At 41.2% G+C, this 21,339-nt stretch overlaps 1 protein-coding gene across 1 annotated transcript in view; it reads right to left on the bottom strand.

Moving 5' to 3' along the window:
* Positions 1 to 12,086: 12,086 nt before the first annotated feature.
* Positions 12,087 to 21,339, bottom strand: part of ANAPC10 (anaphase promoting complex subunit 10) — a 245,054-nt gene continuing 235,801 nt past the window's right edge. The window contains exon 5 of the mRNA XM_075543742.1: positions 12,087 to 14,917. Within this exon, the coding sequence (XP_075399857.1) occupies positions 14,912 to 14,917 (6 nt within the window). The 3' untranslated portion in view covers positions 12,087 to 14,911. The remainder of the gene's footprint in view (positions 14,918 to 21,339) is intronic.

The following is a 21,339-nucleotide window of genomic DNA, read 5'->3' as shown; positions in this document are numbered from 1 at the left end:
ATTGATCTCACTTGGTTAAATTTTTTATAGAAAGCTCTGCTCTTGTCTGCAGCTGACCTGCAGTAGATTGTAACAGTTTTACCCCCCACAGAGCAGAAAGTTGGCTCAACTTTAATTTTTCAGTCAGAATTGTGTGAAGTTGAGATGTCAATAGTGTTGGCTTTTGTTTTTGCTATTAATCATCGGTCTTCTTCAACTAGGCCAAGAACAAAATTAATTGCTCCCTTACACATTGGTTTGCCCCTGCAGTGTACATCTCCATCTTCAATATTGCCTTCTTAAAATGAGCTAAGCTTTTGTAAACTGCTGGCTTCTTTGAGACATTATATCTATGAACTTTTGGTAAAGCATAAATGATTTCACCATTCTTTTGCCCAAGCTTCATAAAAAATTGGATGTTTCTCTTGCTTCAATTTGAGTAAAAATTATACTATTTTTCTAGGAGCTCTTTTAAAATTGATGTTGTCTACTCTTAGTATTTCAAAGTAAATCTTGTTCAGAAATGTTATACCAAGTTATTATGAGTTTACTCGGCACCTAGAGAAACACAGAGAAAAGTAGACTTTTAGGCCCACAGAAGCGAAGTGTTTTGGGGCAAAAGGCTAGATTGAACTGGGGTGCCCTTTGGGCATATGTCAGTTCTAAAAGAGCTTTGTTAAATACTTATCTAAGCAGGGCAGAGGTCAAGGGACCAAGTAGATAGGAGGCCAAGGACCAAAGAGAGGTATGTTTGCTGACATAGCTAAGAATTTCTGCAGACAAAAGAACTATATCCATTTTTTTTTAGATTTCTTTTTTTGTTTTACATTTCCACTTCTTTTTTTAAAGTCATTTTATTAGGGGCCCACACAACTCTTATCACAATCCATACATACATCAATTGTGTCAAGCACATTTGTCCATTCATTGCCCTCATCATTTTCAAAACATTTGCTCTCCACCTAAGCCCCTGGCATCAGCTCCTCATTTTTCCCCTCCCTCCCCGCTACCCCCTCCCTCATGAACCCTTGATAATTTATAAAATTATTATTTTGTCATATCCTGCCCTGTCTGACATCTCCCTTCACCCACTTTTCTGTTGTCCGTCCCCCATGGAGGAGGTTGTATGTAGATCCTTGTAATTGGTTCCCCCTTTCTATCCCACCTTCCCTCCACCCTCCCGGTGTTGCCACTCTCACCACTTGTCCTGAGGGGTTCATGTGTCCTGGATTCCCTGTTTCCAGTTCCTATCTGTACCAGTGTATATCCTCTGGTTTGGCCAGATTTGCAATGTAGAATTGGAATCATGATAGTGGGTGAGGAGGAAGCATTTAGGAACTAGAGGAAAGTTGTATTTTTCATCATTGCTACATCACACCCTGACTGGCTTGTCTCCTCCCAGAGACCTTTCTGTAAGGAGATGTCCAGTAGCCTACAAATGGGTTTTGGGTCTCCACTCCACACTCCCCACCTCATTCACAATGATATGATATTTTTGTTCTGATGATGCCTTATACCTGATCCCTTCGACACCTCGTGATCACATAGGTTGGTGTGCTTCATCCATGTGGGCTTTATTGCTTTTGAGCTAAATGGCCACTTGTTCACCTTCAAGCTTTTAAGACCCCAGACACTATCTCTTTTGATAGCCGGGCACCATCAGCTTTCTTCGCCACATTTGCTTATGCACCCGTTTGTCCTCAGCAATCGTATCATGGAGGTGTGCACCCAATGATATGACTTTTTTGTTCTTTGATGCCTGATAGCTCATCCCTTCAGCACCTCATAATCACACAGGCTGGTGTGCTTCTTCCATGTGGGCTTTGTTACTTCTGAGCTAGATGGCCGCTTGCTTATCTTCAAGCTTTTAAAACCCCAGATGCTATATATTTTGATAGCCGGGCACCATCCGCTTTCTTCACCACATTTACCTATTCACGCACTTTGTCTTCAGAAGATAACTATATTCTTAAAATTTTTGATCCTGATTTGCAACTTGTTAATTTCCGTAATAAACCCCCATAATTGTGAGTTTTGTCTGTGTGTTACATATGGTCATTGAAACAGATAATTGAACCCAAGAGAGAAGTAGAGTGCTTTGAGAAGGATGTTGACATCGAAATATGGTAAAGAAAGTAGAGGGTAGAGACCTGTGTGATCTCTACATCATAGAAATCGCCTTGGTCTGGTGTAGAGTTTCATTTTCCTTCCCCCTTGTATAGTTATAAGGGATCAGATGTGACCTCTCCACCATGTCCTCATTTGTTCAACATCAAACTTCATTAAATATGGTAAATAGACACAATTCTTATGCACACCTTTACTGATTTTAAACCATGCAGTATCCCTTATTTTGTATAACTTAGCCTTTTAGTTTCTGTACAATTCCCTATAAGCACAATTAAGTTTTTTGGATTCCCATTCTTTGTAAACTTATCCACAGTTTGCTATAACCCATACAATTGAATGCCTTTGAATAGGCAATAAAACAGAGGTAAATAATTTTTGGGCATTTCCTACTTCTAGCCAAGATCCTTCTGATATCTTCATTCCATGTCCTCTGGTAACTCCTGCTTGGACTTCAGGCTGTTCTCTGTCATTATACAGCTGTAGCCATTTTTCAACCATCTTCAACAAAATTTCACTTGTATGTAATATTAATTATATTATGAAAAGTTCCCATATTCTATTGGATCACCCTGAAGGCACTCTTGGAAAGCTATTTCATAGGGTCTTGTTTTGGGACAGCACTGTATGAAAGACGAAAACAAGTGCACAAGGGGGTACCCTCCAAAAATCAGATTGCCCCCCCACCTCAAAAAAAGGTATGTATTTAAATATTTTTACAAAACAAACTTATCAACTTCAAAGCACTCTCAACTACACTTAATTCATTTGTCAAATCTGTGATTCCATTTTTGGAAACATTTTTCAAACTCATCTGTTTAGATGGTTGAAAATACCTCCCTCATTTTTTTCTTCACTTCTTCCATGTTATCAAATGGCTGTCATGTCATGTCCCTCTTCATTCGCAGAAACAAAAAGAAGTCACACAGAGGTCAGGTGATTAGGTGCATGGGGCAAGACACGCATGTTTTTTCATCAAAATCTGGTGCACTGAGATGGCTGTGCGAGCAAGATGCATTATCATTATCATGGCAACCAGTCCCCTGATTTCCAAAAATCAGGCACCCCCCCTTTTTTTGGTCACACACCGTTACACAATCTTTCAGAACCTCTAACTAGAAAGCTTGATTAACAGTCTGACCTGGATGAACTCCAAACGCACTATCCCCTCACATCAAAAAGAAAATGAGCATCATTGATCTTTGATTTCAGGTGACAATGTGGGGGGTGGGGGGTGTTGAGGGGATTATGAAGTCTTCCACTGGCTTGGTTGATGTTTGCTTTTGGGGTTGCAAGAAGAACCCCATGTTTCATCACCAGTAATGACCTTGGGGAAAAGTCTAGGTCACGTTGGAGCTGTTCTTTCAAAGCACAGCATGTTCCCACTCCACGTTCTTTTTGCTGGTCAGTCAGAACCCGAGGCACATATTTTTCACTGACCCTCCTAATTCCCAAATTTTCCATTAAAATTCGCCAAACCAAGCTCCAAAGTAGTCCAGATAACTTCCCTATCTCTTCAATGGTCCATTGTCAGTCTTTGAGCACAATGTACAAATTTTGTCAATATTTTTGTCTGCTCAGAACGTCCAGTGACATCCAGAATGAGGGTTGTCATCAACTGACATTTCACCTTTTTTGAAATGAGAAAACCACTCATACACTTGAGTTTTTCCCATAGCGATGTCCTTGTGCTCAACATCACAACAGTTTCTGGACCATTTTTCCCTGAGCAGGAAACAAAATTTCACAGCCACATGTTGTTCTCATATATTTGCCATCCCCCAAAATGAAGTTTGACAAAACTGTGTTGATGAAAAAATTCACTGTGACCCACAGAACCTTCCTAGGCAATACCACTGGAATTGAAAGTGGAGGGTAGAGTGCTGTACTGTAAGAGGAATGATTGGGCTCAGAATAGGGAAAAAGTACACTAACTCAAAGTGAGTTGCTGATGCTTGCCTAGCAGGAAAAAGATGTAGTACAAAAGCTCCACCCCAAAGAGCATTTTCCTGCTTTGGCGGGGCTGGGAGGGGTACTCCCTTGAATTACGGAGAGAATTTGTGTACAGCCATCGGCTGATCACAGAGATATGTTTGACACATTTTGTTTGGAATAAACCCATGCATGCATGGCCTAAAACTCAAGTAGCAATCTCTTACACAAGATGTCTTTCAAGCGTTAAGCAGCCTTTGCTTTGGAATGGGCACAAATACGCATCTCTTCCAATCAGTTGGCCAATAGTCTTCCAATTTTCTTGACATAGAAGAGTAAGTGTTTGTTGAAATTTTTCTATTGTTATTCTTTTTTTAAAATCATTTTATTGGGGTTCTATTGTTATTCTATCAATTCCTGGAGTCCTGCTTTTTGTCATTGCCTTCAATGTGGCTTGACTGTTTTCTTTTAAAACCATCAATTCTTGATTAGGTGCTTCCTCCTGAAATAAACATCAACCAATTATTTTAGATACAATTCTATATATATTCTTTACATTTTCTTTTGCTGCTTCCCCATCATTCAGTATTTTCACCACAGACTCCAATATTGCAACTCAAAGCTTAAATATTTTTTGTTAGTGCTTAGATATGCCGTGTGTGTTCAGTACAGCAAATGGGGGTGGGGAGCATGATTTATGGATCTGATTCATGATAAGTGGAATGCAGACAATCTTTCTAACATGTAGTGAAACCACAGTTCTTCAGTGAGGACTAAATGAAGTCATTCTGTATGCTAAGCAAGTAACCATGAAACTAGTCTGTATCTTCATAGACTTAGTAACAGCATTGAAGGAAGGCTTAAAGCTCTCTGTGATATGCAGATGACACATCCTTGCTTGCTGAATAAAAGAATGATTTCAAGTATTTACTGATGAAAATTAAAGACTTCAGTATGGATTATAATTTGATGCAAAGAGAACAAAAATCCTCACTAGGTTAGTGAACATCCTCAGAGGAAATGGAGAGAAGTTTACAGACATCAGGGATTTCGTTTAACTTAGTGTACACTCAGTGCTTAGCAGTTGAGAAATAAAAATATGTATTGCACTGGGTAAATCTGCTGCACTAGATTTATTTAAGGTGTTAAACAGCCTGACTCAAGCCATGGTATTTCCAATGTGTCCTATGCATGTGAAAATTTGACAAAGACTAAGGAAGACAAGAGAAAATGTGATGCACTTACAGCATGGAAGCCACATCCGACCTCCTCTGGCTCCCAAGACTGGCTCCCAACGCAGAAGTCAGACATATCTTCACGCTGCATCCCTTTCTCCCTCTTCTGACCCGAATCATTCCTCTCATAGTACACTGCTTCTGTGACTGGGTGTGGGCCACCTCCTTTGCTCTTAACCATCTACTTCTGTGACTGGGTGTGGGCCACCTCCTTTGCTCTTAACCATCTACTGTTTGCCTGCTTTTTCCACCAGTGAATCCATTTCATCATCCATCTTTCACATCAAATTGCACATAGTATTTTTAAAATATATTTTTCAATGTAGAATAGATATAAATTATAGAAACATAACGGCCTTCCATTATGATTTTATTATCAGCAACAGTCTAAATTCACTTATTGATTCTAGTAGTTTCTTTGGATATCCACGTGCTTTCTTCCATGTATATAACTATGGCAGCAGCAAATAACAACAATGTTGTTTTTATTCATTCATTTTTCAGTTCATATGCATTTTAGGTCTTGTTCTTTCCTGTTGTAGGACTTGCAGAAAAAAATATTGGGGGTTATGTGATGAGGGTACACCTGCTCATCTTGTTTCCATCTTTAAAAGGCAAGAGATCACTACTCAGATATAAATGCGAGCAAAAAATATTGCTACTAGAGTCTCAGTTAACACATCTATGGGTTTATTCCAAACAAACTGTGTTTAAACATGTCTCTGTGATCAGTGACTGGATGTAGACAAGTTCTCTCAGTGGTACACTTGTTTTAGTTTTGCTAAAGTGTCGCCCCTCAAAAGGCCCAATCAAAACAGTATCCCTCAAGGGTCTCTGCTGCGTCAGTTAAATTAGAGACAGAGTGGTCAGTTCAGACTGCTTGTGGACAATTCACAGGGGTAACCTTGATATACCTTCTCAAAGGACACAAGATAATCGTGGAGGATAATTGAGATAGTTAAGGCTTATTGTGCCAACCTGGCCAATAAACACACGTGGGGTTCATTGAAGGGCAGAGAGATAAATGGCTTGGTGAGCCTCGCCTTTCTAGCTCTCAGGTCTCTTGCTTTGTGATGGCCGGACCAGGGTGCAACTGCCTTAGCCAGTTCCGTGCTTCAGCTGGCAAGGCTCACTTCCTGCAAGACATCCCCAAGGAGAAGCTACATGGACCTACCCCAGTGTAGCCCTGGGTGCTGGAGTAGTTATGTAGAGACCCCTGACAGCGCTGAGATGCTTACATGTTCACTGACGTGGCTTTCCCCCTGCAGTCAGCATCATTGTGTGTGTTTTTGTGAGATGGAGAAGGACTTTGTGGATTGGTGTCAGACATATGGGAAAATGTTGGACTTATGGGTTTGGGCAGCACTGAGTTGGAATGCTTTCTTAATGTACTTACCCTTTTATATAAAACTCTCTCTAATCCATATGAGTTTCTGTGGATTTGTTTCTCTAATGTACCTAGACGAACACAATAATTAATAATTTTTAAGAAAATGGAAAATTGTATTGGTGAGAAAAAGTCCTAGACAATTGTGCCAAGAAATTCCCATCTTGATGACAATGCCATCGTCCAGTTTTAGAAGGTAACAGGGCTGTCCTAGGAGTATTTCATTGGGAATCCTGACCCCATCCACCCTACAGCCCTGATCCTGCCCCTTCAAACTTATTGTTGTTCCTGTAACTTAAACACTACCTTAAAGAAACGTGAGTCAAGGCCCTCGAAGATATAAAAAAACTGCAATTTTGATGTGGTATAAGTTTAAGAGTGCAGAATCTTCTGTGGGGAAGGCTGTTGTAGTTGGTGGGTGACATCAAGGGAGGTCTGACTTATAGAGACCCAGTATATGTATGATCTCATCACATATCCCCGCCATTCTTTCTGGGAGCCCTGGGCACTGTGATAGGAATGCTTGCAGCTGTTTCTTCTCAATTTGAGTCGTTTCTGATAAAAAAAATGAAGGTCCCCGAAGCGGTCCTCCATCCACATCTTTCAGACGGAGTCGACTTTAAGGACGGGAGCCTGGGTGGTGCAGTAGTGACACATAGGGCTTTTAACGACGGGGTCAGCAGGTTGAAACCACCAACTGCTGCGTGGAAGAAATATGAGGGGTTTGACTCCCATGAAGAGCTGGAAACCCACAACGACAGTTTTACCCTGTCCTACGGGGTCTCGGAGTCAGAGTCGATTCAATCCCGGTGAGAGACGTTAAGGAGGGAGCTCTTTATCTAGTTGGATTTTCAGTGCCTTCCAACCTAAGGGACTCATCTTCCAGCATTGTCTGACCATGTTCCAGTGCTGAGTGAGCTTTGCCGCGGCGAATCCCTTCTTTCTAGTCTGTGCTTTGGAAGTTCCGTTGAAATCCATTCCACCTGGCTGACCTTGCTTGTTGGATCTTAGCAACAAGCAAACCACCACAGTAGGAGAAGCAGGCAGATGACTGGTGGTTATACAGATATGTGTAAAATTCTTTAAGTAGAGTGCTTATTATTAGTGTGTTTAGCATGTTTTCCTGAACATAAATGTGGGGGTATATATATTTACATATATGTATGTGGTTATACTTCAATTGATTTTTTTTAAATTCAGGAGACTGCTAAATTAAACATGGCAAATTGAACCATTACATCTATTTTTCTTGAAATATTTTATTGCGTTTTCATAATAATTTCCCATTCAACAAAGTCTCTCCAACTCATTCATTACATTCTCATAATGAATGGCCATTCGCATTGTTTCCATTTCCATTAACCTAGTTCCCTTGCCTCCTTAGAGTCTCACTTTGTTTCAAATTAATTTTTGACCATTTGGTCTCATAAAAGTGATTTAAAAAAAAAAAGCACAGTACTTTCAGATGGATTTCTTTCTTCCTTTTTCAGCCAGTGTTCAAATTGACATCTGGGGTTTGTGTGGTTTGGTTCAAGGTTTGAAGAGCATCTCGGGGAAGTAGGCTCAAGCAGTCTTCCAGTCTCCGACATTCCAGTGGGCCTGGGTTTTGTTTGTAGGAATTTGAGATCCTGTTCCACAATTGTGTTAGTCTGGGTAGACTAGAGAAACAAATCCAGGGAGATTCATATGTGTATAAGAAAGAGCTTTATCTAAAATAGCAACTGTACATTAAGAAAACATCCCAGCTCAGTCCAGCTCAAATCCATAAGTCCAAAACTAGCCCATATGTCTGATACCGATCTATAAAGTCCTCTTCAGACTCACAAAACACGTGCGATGAGGCCGAATGCAGGAAGATCACAGGCCAGTGGGAGCAAAGTCTGTGGATCCAGTGGTGGGAGAAGCATCTCAGCATTGGCAGGGGCCTCCCCTTGGCTCCTCCAGTTCCCAGGGCATGAGGTCTATCAGCACAGTGCCATGTGCCTTGTCAGTAGAGCATCTCTCAGAATGAGCAGAGAGAGAGAAGTGTCTTGTGCCTCCAAGGAGGAAACACTGGAGCTCCCAGGGTTTTCAGGAGAAGACCATGCCCACACAGAGGCCTTGTTGGTTATATCTTGATTGACAGGCTACACTCTAGCCCTTCCCTCTTCATCCTCAAATTGACAAACGGCTATATAACCACCACAGCCATTTTCTCCCATTCTATTGGGTCCACCTGTTGCAGCTCTCATTACAACAGCTAGTTCTGCTTGTATCCTTCTCTATTTTTGAATTCTCTTGAAACCTAATGAAAAGAACAGCATTTTTAAAAGGTAAAGTCCTGCAATAATGACAATGGGAGAAAAAAGATATTATGGAAGGGCGACGAGAATTCCCTCCCATTGCAAATAATTAGATAACTTGTCAAAATATGTCAGAAACAATCCTCTCTTCATACATTATGACCCTGATAAACTCAAGTTCAACGAGTTAGAAGGCAGGGTTCTCTTGTAAAGGCCACTTTGAGATTGTTAGGTGATATACTTACTGGCTGAAGTCCAAAAACCCTAGGTCAGGATGAGCCAGATGCAGGATTCAGACCCAGGAAAAGCAAGTAAGTTTTGCCTGAACAGACACTATATTGGAAGCAGACCTCATCCCGAGGAAAGTCCCTTTCAGTTGATTGGCTGTAAATAGCCATCTCAACATGGAAGTGACTGCATGATATAAGATCTCATCATGGGGTATGAATACATCTGAACTGCAAGCTACTGAGAATCCTGGTTTAGCCAAGTTGACATACACTCTCCATTATGTGGTCTGATGTGGTCCTCCTCTATTATCAGATACTGCGGATTTTCACATAATGATGTAGTCTTTTTAATCTAATCATATCAAAAAGTGAGTAGATGAGCAATGGTTGCCTATGACACTTTTTATTGTTATGTTCCTGACTTCAATTTGTTCCACAAGGAGAATGAATGAAGTCACTTATGAAAGGACAAACATCTCATATAAAATACCTATGATAGGCAATGTATAAAATGTTGTGCTCACCCCCAGCCAATCCTGGGGCTTTGGGGCACAGCTCAGGGAGAGTCCCTCTAGGACTTGGGGTACAGTGAATGGTGTGACCCTTTGCTGGGCATGCCTACACAGTAGGGTATGTTGTGTCCCTATAGAGTTTCCCATATGGCCTCCAATAAATTTCTTCCCTTTTGATATAAATAAATAAATAAAATGTGCTACATATGTATATTTTTTACAATAATAACAAAAGAAAGATGAAGAGAACCCTTCCCTAGTGAACTGTCACAAGTCAGAGACTGAAAGAAGAAGAAGGAGAGAGAGAGAGAGAGAGAGAGAGAGAGAGAGAGAGACAGAGAGAGAGAGACAGAGAGAGAGAAGGAAGGGGCATTGGATGTCTGCAATAGATCAAAGGAAAAATCCAGAAGACATAAGAGAAGCGAGAGGTTAAGCAGTAAAGCTGAACTAGGATGAGAGGAAATCACAAGAAGATCTCTTTAACCCTAATTTCAGCAGTTTTTCCTGACGATGATGATGTGTTAATAATTTCAGAGTTAATCAGAAACACATCTAATTTTAAAACTAAGATAAGAAGAAACAGATATCCCAGTTAAGTGGTATTTTAGTGATTCAATGGTTGAAAGGAAAATCAAAAAAGAAAACATTTTTCATAGAAATTATTCTATTATTGCTTTGCTTTAAAGTTGCATGATGTTTGCAAGGCCCATAACAACCACCAAATCAAGAATTCAAACCATACCATGGGAAAGCTGAGCAGAGGGAGGCTTCCCTCTACTTAAAAGCAGTAACAACGAGAAACCCCCTAAGATCTCTTTGTTCAGTTACCCCGGCAATGAAAATAAAAAATCTGAACTTCCCTACAGCCACCGGAACATTTGCCATGCATACCCACACCCATCCAATATATTACCAAAACCCCAAGAAACTGCCATGACTAAGATCCATGACTCTCTTTGAGTATTATTTCCACAGAAAGCTTCTTATGTCTCTTCCATCACATTTTACAAATCAGAGAGGGAGGGGAAAAACAACTATGCCTGGGAAAGGTCAATGTGAAGCATTTGATTGTGACGTGCCTTTTAGAAGATCCGAGTACTTTCTCATTTCAGGTGAGACATATTGTGGAGCCCACATGGTAGAGAAGACATAACTTCTATGCAAGACTACATCATAATATGACGGCATAGAGAAGTAAAACTGAAAGCTAGGAGATTAGGTAGAAGATTTTTTCCTCCCAGAAGTTCCTGCATATTATCATGTTTTACTACAGTCATAAACAACAAAAAATATTAGCAGATTATAACAACAAACATTTATTTCTTATTTACAGGTCTGTGGGTAAGTTGTGATTTGGTTTAGCTCTGCGTGGCTGTCCATGAATGGACTTGATTTAGCTCAGGATGATAGTCAGATTCATGAATGTTCTCTCCTTTCCACATTTCACTGGCCAAAATTACATAGCCAAGCTCAATGTCCAAAGGCTGCAGTACATTAATGGACTGGCCCGTGTGAAAAACTAGGAAACTAAAATAGAGGCTTCAACTCAGAAAAGCACATGATTAAAATTAGGTCATCATTCTCAATCTCTTCACTAATTTTAAAATATTAGTTTAAGATGAGAAATTCAATATCAAAGTCAAATAGTCCCAAGCTGAGAAACTAAAGGTCAAAACCTGTCTCCAGGAGAGTTAAGGAGCGAGCTACTTGAAATGGGTGGTATCAAGTTCTTGTGGAAATGAGCATCCAAGACCTCTCAAAAGGTGCCCCCAGAATAGAGAATGATAGAATTGACGTCAGAGGGGAAGAACAGGGGCAAATTTAAAATGTGTTCCTGGTTGTTGTGGGGTTTTTTTTGTTTTTGTTTTTTTGTCTAACACACCAGCTGGAGGATACTGGTGCCATCTGATGAATTATGGAACATGAGGAGATACTGTTTCATGGAGAAGATGCTACGGTCCATGTGGTTTTTTATTTGCGGCCATCTAGATGATCATGCGTAGGTCCCTCTGGGCATGAAGGATTGAATGTCATCTGTAGCGTTCCTTCCTTTGTGTCTTATGCATTGTTTTCAAGTCTGAGGCTACCCTTTCTCCTCTCTCACCTATCTACTGGCTTAAACACCCAGGATCAGTTACACGTCCAATGTTGCCATGCTTCTCTGAGTTGCTTGCATTCAGAATTAGGATGCCTTACTTAAAACTGATCATTTGTGTTACATATACATGTATGTACAGATATTAATCTTGTACCCTAAATTACACTGCAAATTCCACAAGGACAAATATTTTATATATATTTAGTATTTCCTGTAGAATTTAGCACCAAAGACAAACTCATTGCCATCGAGTTGGTGCCAACTCACAGCGACTCTATAGGACAGGGTAGAATTGCCCCTGTGAGTTTCTGAGACTGTAGCTCCTTATTAACAGGAGGAGAAAGCCCCGTCTTTCTCCCTCTGAGCTGCTGGTGGTTTCGAACTGCTAACCTTGAATTTATCAGCCCAACTTGTAACAACTCCACTACGAGTGCTCCTCAGAACTTAGCACAGTTTGGGATAAAACTGTATATTTAAATTTTTTAATGAACATCGAGAGATTAGCTACTTCAGTGAAGAAATCAATGACTGAAGGAGAAATGCTGGACAACTAACTGCCAGGTTAGAGGTACAAAAACACTAGCTGCTTTATGGGGGTAAATGAGGCTGTCTGCTTCTGTCAGGATTGACTGTCTCTAAAAAACTCACTGCCATTGATTCTCACTGCCACAGCCACCCTATGGGGCAGGTTAGTAGTACTACTGTGGATTCCTGAGACTGTAACTTTATAAGAGAAGTTAGTCCCATCTTTCTCCCTTGGAGCTGCTGGCAGGTTCAAACTGATGGCCTTGTGGCTAATAACCCAATGTGTAATCTACCACTCCACAAGGGGTTCTTCCTCTTTTGTCCCAGAAGTCCTACATAGAGTCACTATGAGTTGAAACAGACTCGATAGAAGTGTTTTTTTTTAATTTTACAAAGTAGTTAAGTGGTATCAGTGTCAAGATAACTTAAAGAGACATTTCTATTTCTGAATGCTTCCTTAACTTTCTTCAGAAATGAACATTTATGAACTAGTTTAAACACACACAAATTATTATTATTATCCTATTAACACGTTTCTCCTGGCGTGTGCCTCCAAGGTTATAACTGATCAATACACATTTTTTTTGATCAATACACATTAATTGAATTTTTAATTTAATGCAAGTTGAGAGGTAGATAAAGTGAAACCTGGTTTTAAAAATTAGCCACAACAATCAAGAGTTCATAATTTTTGATTATCAGTAATCTTGTGGTTTCTAAGTAAATACAAATCAACATGTAACAAATATAAAACCAGTAAGACATGAGACATATTTTCCAATAAAGTGGTTATGATTTGTTATGCATTCTATCTCAAGGAACCATCCATCAAGGAAGCAGCACACCAACATAGGTGGTCGTGAAGGGCAGAGGAGACCAGGTCTCAAACAACAAAGGCGGGGCGGTGGTGAGAATCACATCACCGTGAATGAGGGGGAGTGCATGATGGGGACCCAATGCCCATCTGTAGCCAGCTGGACATCCCTTCCAGAGGGGTAGTGGGGAGGAGATGAGTCACTCAGGGTTCAGTGTAGCAACAATGAAACTCAAAACCTTCCTCTAGTTCCTGAATGCTTCCTCCCCTCCCAATCATCATGACCCCAATTCAACCTTGAGGACCTGGTTATACCAGAGGATGCACAGCGGTGCAGTAGGGATCTGGAGACACAGGGAATCTAGGACAGACGAACCCCTCAACACCAGCGGTGGGAGTGGCGACACCAGGAGGGAAGGGGGTGTAGAAAGGGAGAACCGATCTTGGAGATCTATGTGTAACCTCCTCTCTGGGAGATGGGCAATGGGGAGGTGGGTGAGGGGAGACGCCGGGGAGTGTAAGATAAGATATAATTATTTATAAACTATCAAGGGACCAGGGGGAAGGGGGGAGCGGAGAGGGAGGGGGAGGGGGAAAAAGGGAAACCGAGCTGATTCCAGGAACCCAAGTGGAAGGTCAATTATGAGAATGACAAGTGCAACGAATGTATAAGGGTGCTTTGCTCAATTGATGTATGCACGGATTGTGATAAGAGCTGTATGAGCCCCAATAAAAAGATTTATTAATTAAAAAAAGAAAGGTCTAGCGGGTAGATGGTAAGTTTCAATGTATCCTGCTTTCTGTTCTGAAGAGAACAGCTGAAGACAAATACCCGACTTTCAGATCAGAACTAAAACCAGCCAAGCATAAACTCGAGAGCGTCTTGATCCCAGCAGAGACCAAGCAAGAGTTAACAGTGAGCATAGCTAAAATTAGAAGGACGGCGTCTAAATATTTTAGATCCCTTTCTAAAGGTAGACTTGAAAGCCTTCCTTTTGTAAGGTATCCAATAGGGGCCTGGAAAAGCACTCTTAGCATTTTATCATAAATTAAAAATCATTTAATCAGACCTCTATTCAGCGCTTGAGGATCTGCTCATTTATGTCTTGGGTCAAGGAGACTTTGTGGTAGCCAGGGAAGGCATTAGGGTTTAGGAATATCGCTGGGGGCAGGGGGTGGGAGGTTGGGGGCTGGGTGGGAAGAGGAGAAGAAGTAAAAGTAGATATCGGATTAAGTTGCTCTCATGGTCGCAATTTCATTTATCTGGGCAAGGTATTCCCCCTCCCCCGCCGCCACACACACACACACACACACACACACACACACACACACACACAGGTGCTCTTTAAAACATTTTCTGAACCTTTAAATTGCTGTGCAGAATCTGGAATTGTTGCAGGTGTTCTTAAAAGCTCATTAACCCTCCCGAGAGCAATGAAAATAAAACTGCTCCCAACCCAATGAGAATGCAGCAAGCAAGGTGGCCAGCTGAAGAGCTAAGTTGGGTGGGAGCGAGCTCTTTCCACTGCACCTGTGTTGAGAGATGGACGACCTCCGAGGAGCCTGGAGCGTCATTCCTTTTTGGATATGCAACCCAAAGAGTGGGGGAGGGTTGGGGAGGGGAGGGCACAAGGATAATACATTTCTTGTTAATTCTAAACATATGCAGCCTGCGCGTTGATGAGTTGAGGTTGGCAGAGGCTAAAACGAAATCTTGCTGAACTGCTTTCTCTGTGGCGGCTCTTTGTTGGTTTTTCCACTGGCACCCAGCTTCTGGAGGCTCCATCTTCCTAATCCTGAAACAACAGAGGGACGTCATCTCTCATGTCTGCAGACAGCCCTTAACATCCACATGTTCACATAAAGAAGCCCATCGTCGGAGGGAGCGCAAAGCGCTGGTCTCCCTCAGGCCTCCAGAGTGGAGGCATTTATATACCCACAGTCTGGTGGATTCAAAGTCACCACAGACTGATCCCCACCTTTTTCTTCTTGGCTTCCTCATTTCCCAAAGCACAGCCAGCAACTGAAAAGAATATGGCACAAGACACTTCTTCCCCACCCATTTTCTCTAATAATAGAACATGTAGCGGAAAATCCCTATGTAAGTTAAGCCAGTAACTAACGCCATTAGTCATGGCCCATCTGGAATCAACTCAAGCAGCAGTCTCTTTCATCAGAAGGAGGAAGGGAGCCTGGGAAGGGATGTCACCAGTTACCATGTCTTCAAAATATCCAGTACTTGAAAATAACATGAACCAAGAAGTTGTAGGGACTGAGACAAGTATATCCTAGTATAATGAAAGCAATCAAGAACGTTCTTTTTCATAATGTTCAAAGAGGCCTGGCGAGAAACTGAAGCAAATTTGTGAATGCCTCATCATTTCTTATGATTCATGTACATCTTATAGAAAAATGATATTAATTAAAAACAAGCTTTTAAGGGAGCAAGTTTTCTGAATTTGTTCAGCACTTCTGAGAAAATCCAATCCACTAATTGTGACTCCACTCAAAGTACTAGCAACTTCATCTGTTTTGAAGGTTCAGGGTCGGCATCTTGTCCACCTGGATCAGTTTATGAATTCCCTGAGGATTGATCGCATACATATTTATCTTGATATTTACCATCATTTCTACAAGAGTCCCTGAGCGCATTATGCACAATTTCAATACATGTGTTAAGCACACATGTCCAAGAAATTTTATTAATATTACATGGATTATTAAAAGGAAGCAGTGCTGGAGGTGCAGCAGGAGAAGCAGTTGGAACCACTAGCTACTCCATCAGACAAATGGGAGACTGTCTGCTTCCCTGAAAATGGACAGCCTTGGAAACCCTGTTTCCAGGAGCAGTTCTATTTTGCTGTATGGGGTTGCTATAATTCAAGATCAAGTTGATTGCATTGGGTTTGGATTTATTTGGATGGGGTTATAAAAGATAACTATGAAATGACCTCAGCTCCCAAGGTCTTGGTGCGATACAAAAAATTACAGATATACAAATATTACAATAATATTAAGTAAGAGATGTATAATGACAGAAGAACTAAGTGTGGTGGGGATTCAAAGGTCGTAGAAAGCACATCTTGCTGGAAGAATCCATCAACTTCTACCAGAGGTAATAGTGATTGGAATAGTGATGGATCAAGATTTTAACAGTTACAAAAACAGTCTTTCATGCAAAGAAAGCAAAGCAAAACCAAACCAAACTAATAGTATACGTACAGAAAAATAAGGGTCAGGGATTGTCAGCTGTCACATTTGTCTGGGGAAGAGAATATATAAAGGAGCAGAGTGAAAGTTAAGGCTCGTAGTGTTTTCTCAATCTGAAAGATATGAATGGAGCGGATATTGTCTGGTGCCCTTAGCAACCCATTTATAGCCCTTTCTATTCCATATCCTTCCCCAAGATATACCAAGATCTGGAAAGATACATATTACATTTTCAAGAGTCCTTTGCAGCTAAGGCTTTATAGATGATAAATCTGGCACTAAGAGGCAGAAACTACCTTTCCAATAAGATTGAAATTTTAGGGGTCTGACGCATTGCGGTAGTTTTCAGGAACCAGTTGTCTGGAGTCATGCAGGGATATGTCCTCAAAGAAAAAGGTACATCGTTGGACCTTGAACCTGCTAAAACCAAAAAACACAAAACCATGCCCATGAAGTTGAGTCTAACGTGTGACAACGTCAGGTGTTACCGAGTAGAACTGAGCTCCAGAGGGTTTTCTTGACTGTAATCTTCATAGCAGTAGATCGTCCAGTCTTTCCTTTGCAGCCTGACTGGAAGGAGTCATATTGACCGCCTTTAGGTTCGTAGCTAACCACAAATTATTTACACTACCAGATTCATTTAAACCCTCTTTCTGAACTATTTAAATAAGACTGTGCCATCAGGATTAAAAGAAGGCATATTAACAACCAGTGATATGCAGATGATACAACTCGGCTTGCTGAAACCCAGGATTTGATGCACATGCTGATGAAATAAGATTGTAGCTAACAGTATAGATGACAACTCAGTTTAAAAAAAAATCCAAATCCCCACATCTGGACCAATAGAAAACACCATACTAAATGGAGAAAGGGGTGAAGTTGTCAAGGACTTCATTTTGCTTAGGTGCCCAATCAGGGCTCAAGGAAGGAGTAGGCAAGAAATCAAATGATGTATTGTGTAGCGTAAATCTGCTGCACAAGACTTCTTCGAAGTATTGAATAGCAAGGATATAATTTTGAGGACCTGACTCAAGACAGTATTTTCCAATCACTTCATATGCATTTGAAAGTTGAACAATGAATAAGGAAGACTGAAGAAGCATTGATCCATTTGAATTATGCTGCTGGTAAAGAATAATGAAATTACCGTAGACTGTGAGAGGAACAAACAATCCTGTCTTGGAAGAAATATAGCCAGAAAGCTCCTATGATAGTTAGGTTTTGTGTCAACTTGGCTAGGCCAGGATTCTCAGTAACTTGGTGTGTTGTGACCTAACATAATGTCAACAACTCCATGATGGGCTCTGCTGTGAAGAGTCAAGTAGTCATGGGAAGGTCAGGGTGGACTGCAATCCTTTCTTCAGGGCACAGTCTCCATGGTGTTTCTTCAGGGGAGTGGCCTACTTCATATAGATAAGGAGACACTGTGGAAAACATCCTTGTTTCTTGCTTATCTAGACCCAGTATCTGGTTCATTGACCTTTGGGTCTTTGGACTTGAGTCAATGACCCACCACATTGCCTGCTGGCCCTGGGGGACAGCCTTCTGACCTGCCAACCTTGGATTCATCCACCACTGCATCCACCAGCTTCAGTCCTCCTGCTTTGTATTCTTGCTTTATCCTCCTGCTACCTGGTCTGACTTCCTGTGTCCTGGTTCATCAACCCTGGAAGCTATGTGAGTCAAGAAGTGCCAACAGACTGGGGTGATGGTTTATAACATATCCTTCTCTCTGTTTAATTGAGAGATACTCATCTGCTCTATATCAGGACCCCTATTAGTTTTGTGACTATCTGTATGTTTTGTTTGTTTGCTTTTTTTGCTTGCTTTTGGTGTTTATCTATAGAAGATAGACAGGATAGGCAATCTTACAGAGACAGTGGCTGCTCCTGATGGTTCCTGGAAGGCATGGGAGGGGGGATGGATGAGTGAGGAGCCAACAATGACTTGTAAGTGTTCTAAAATTGATGGCGAGGAGGGTATAGCTTTTTCTGGTTGTGTATGATCAATTGAGTTGTATCTGAGAGGAATTATTGAGAGGTGAACAATAAGTAAACATGATCATGGGGCAGGAGGAAAAAAATAAAAATAAGAATGTAGATATATGTGTGTGTACTTGTTTATTCATGTACATATATGCAAATGCAGCAAGAGAGCAAATGGACTTTGGACCTCTACTTAAATCTTACCTCAGTACAAGAATGGTTTGTTTTAATAACATGCATCTTACCTCAGTACAAGAATGGTTTGTTTTAATAACATGGCATTGTATGATACTCACCTTCCTGACATGACCACTGAAGACAAAATAGGGACATAAGCAAATGTGGTGACGAAAGATGATGGTGCCCGGCTATCATAAGATATAATAGCAGTGTCTAGGGTCTTTTTTTTTTTTTTAATTTTAACAATTTATTGGGGCTCATACAATTCTTTTCACAGTTCATATATATACATACATCAATTGTATAAAGCACATCTGTACAGTCTTTGCCATAATCATTTTTTTCTCTTTTCTTCTTTTACATTTTATTAGGGACTCATACAACTCTTACCACAATCCATACATATACATACATCAATTGTATAAAGCACATCCATACATTCCCTGCCCCAATCATTCTCAAGGCATTTGCTCTCCACTTAAGCCCCTTGCATCAGGTCCTCTTTTTTTTCCCCTCCTCCCTCCCCATTCCCCCCTCCCTCATATGCCCTTGGTAATTTATACATCGTTGTTTTGTCATATCTTGCCCTATCCGGAGTCTCCCTTCCCCCCTTCTCTGCTGTCCCTCTCCCAGGGAAGAGGTCACATGTGGATCCTTGTAATCAGTTCCCCCTTTCCAACCCACTCACCCTCCACTCTCCCAGCATCGTCCCTCACACCCTTGGTCCTGAAGGTATCATCCACCCTGGATTCCCTGTACCTCCAACCCTCATATGCACCAGTGTACAACCTCTGCCCTATCCAGTCCTGCAAGGTAGAATTCGGATCATGGTAGTTGGGGGGAGGAAGCATCCAGGATCCGGGGGAAAGCTGTGTTCTTCATCGATACTACCTCACACCCTAATTAACCCATCTCCTCTCCTAAACCCCTCTATGAGGGGATCTCCATTGGTCGACACTTGGGCCTTGGGTCTCCACTCTGCACTTCCCCCTTCATTTAATATGATATATATACATATATATACATACATATATACATATACACATATATACACATACATACACACACTTATATCTTTTTTTTTTTGCATGATGCCTTATACCTGGTCCCTTGGGCACCTCGTGATCGCCCTGGCCGGTGTGCTTCTTCCATGTGGGCTTATTTGCTTCTGAGCTAGATGGCCGCTTGTTCACCTTCAAGCCTTTAAGACCCCAGACACTATCTCTTTTGATAGCCGGGCACCATCAGCTTTCTTCACCACATTTGCTTATGCACCCATAAAGACTTGAAGCTTAAAAAGCAGCCATCTAGCAGGGAAGCAACAAAGCCCACATGGAGGAAGCATGCCAGTCTGCATGATCATGAGGTGTCGACAGGAAGAGGTATCAGAAGTTCGAAAACAAGTAACCAAGTCAATGTGAAGAGGCATGAATGTGGTGGCAAAACCAACCTGTGAGACAATTAGACAGTCCCTCTCAGAAGGGATGAAAAATCAGTATAGCACCGATGAACCACATAACTCTACTCTGGTTCTTGAATATTTCCTCCCCTTATTATTATGGTTTTTTATTTGTTTTACTCCACAAATCATATTGGATTTGCATATGTTCATTTGTATATTTAAGATTATTTGCGACATGAAAGCCAAGATAGATGCCTCTTCAGAAACAGTAATAGGAGTAATGGGTCCCCGAGGGCCTGGGAAGAGGGGCGACGGGGGCGAAGGAGGGAATAGAGAGCAGATAGCACTTATGACTGTAAAACCCCACTCTGTGGGAGCGAACAACAGAATTGTCTGTGGATGGATATATTAGACTGTGCAAGATATGGCAAAAAAAAGAAACTATTATAGGGGGAAAATGCCATATATACTCGAATATAAGCCGACCCAAGTATAAGCTGAAGTACCTAATTACTACCTGGGAAACCAGAAAACTGATTGATTCGAGTATAAACCTAGGGTGGGAAATGCAGGATGTGAATTAACACAGAGACCAGAGGGAAGAGACAGAGCGCAGTCACAGACACATCTTTACCAGTTCAGCTGCCAGCGAGAGTGAATCACTACGGGTTCTTCTGTGAATTGGAGTCAGCCACGTCATTGGACGGCTCTGATTGGTTAGATGTGAGTAAACAAACATTCAAAGCCCAGCAGAGTCAGCGGGGCTTTGAATAAACGGCGGAGGAAAGGCAATCACCTGCGAGATGTTACACCTCACTGGGGTACCACTGACCTGTGTATAAGCCAGACCCCAGTTTTGAGAACATTTTCAGCTTATACATGAATATATATGGTAAGTGAATATGGGTTCCTGGGGGCAAGGATGGGGGAGGTAGAGGATAAAGGGGAGCTGATATCAAGTAATTCCAGAAGAAAGAAAATGTTTTGAAATAATTGTGGTAGCAATTGCACAGTACTGTTGGATATGATTGAACTATGGACTGTTATGGTATCTGTAAGAGCTCCCAACAAAAGGATTAAAAATTAAGACAAAAAGCCTCCAGTTGAACATCTGACCCCACTGTCTTGAACCAGACTGAACCGGGCTACTTCTACAATTGTAGGAACACCTCCTTGACATACAATTTTTATATAAATATATATTTGTTTCTTTACATATTTATATTAAAAGACAAGATATATATATAATAGATATAGATATACAGATATATCAGCCCTAGTTTTGCTTCTCTAGAGAACCCAGCCTAACAGAGCTTCTTAGAAGCAAGGATGGTGAGATTTCATCTCACATTCTTTAGGTATGTTATCAGGAGGGACCAGTCCCTAGAAAAGGACAATATGTTGGGTAGAGAGTGAAATTGGACAAACACCAAAAACT

The sequence above is a fragment of the Tenrec ecaudatus genome, chromosome 3, assembly GCF_050624435.1.
Source record: "Tenrec ecaudatus isolate mTenEca1 chromosome 3, mTenEca1.hap1, whole genome shotgun sequence".
NCBI lineage: Eukaryota > Metazoa > Chordata > Mammalia > Afrosoricida > Tenrecidae > Tenrec > Tenrec ecaudatus.
Note: the sequence above shows the minus strand (reverse complement) of the source record. Positions and strands in the feature narration are given on the sequence as shown.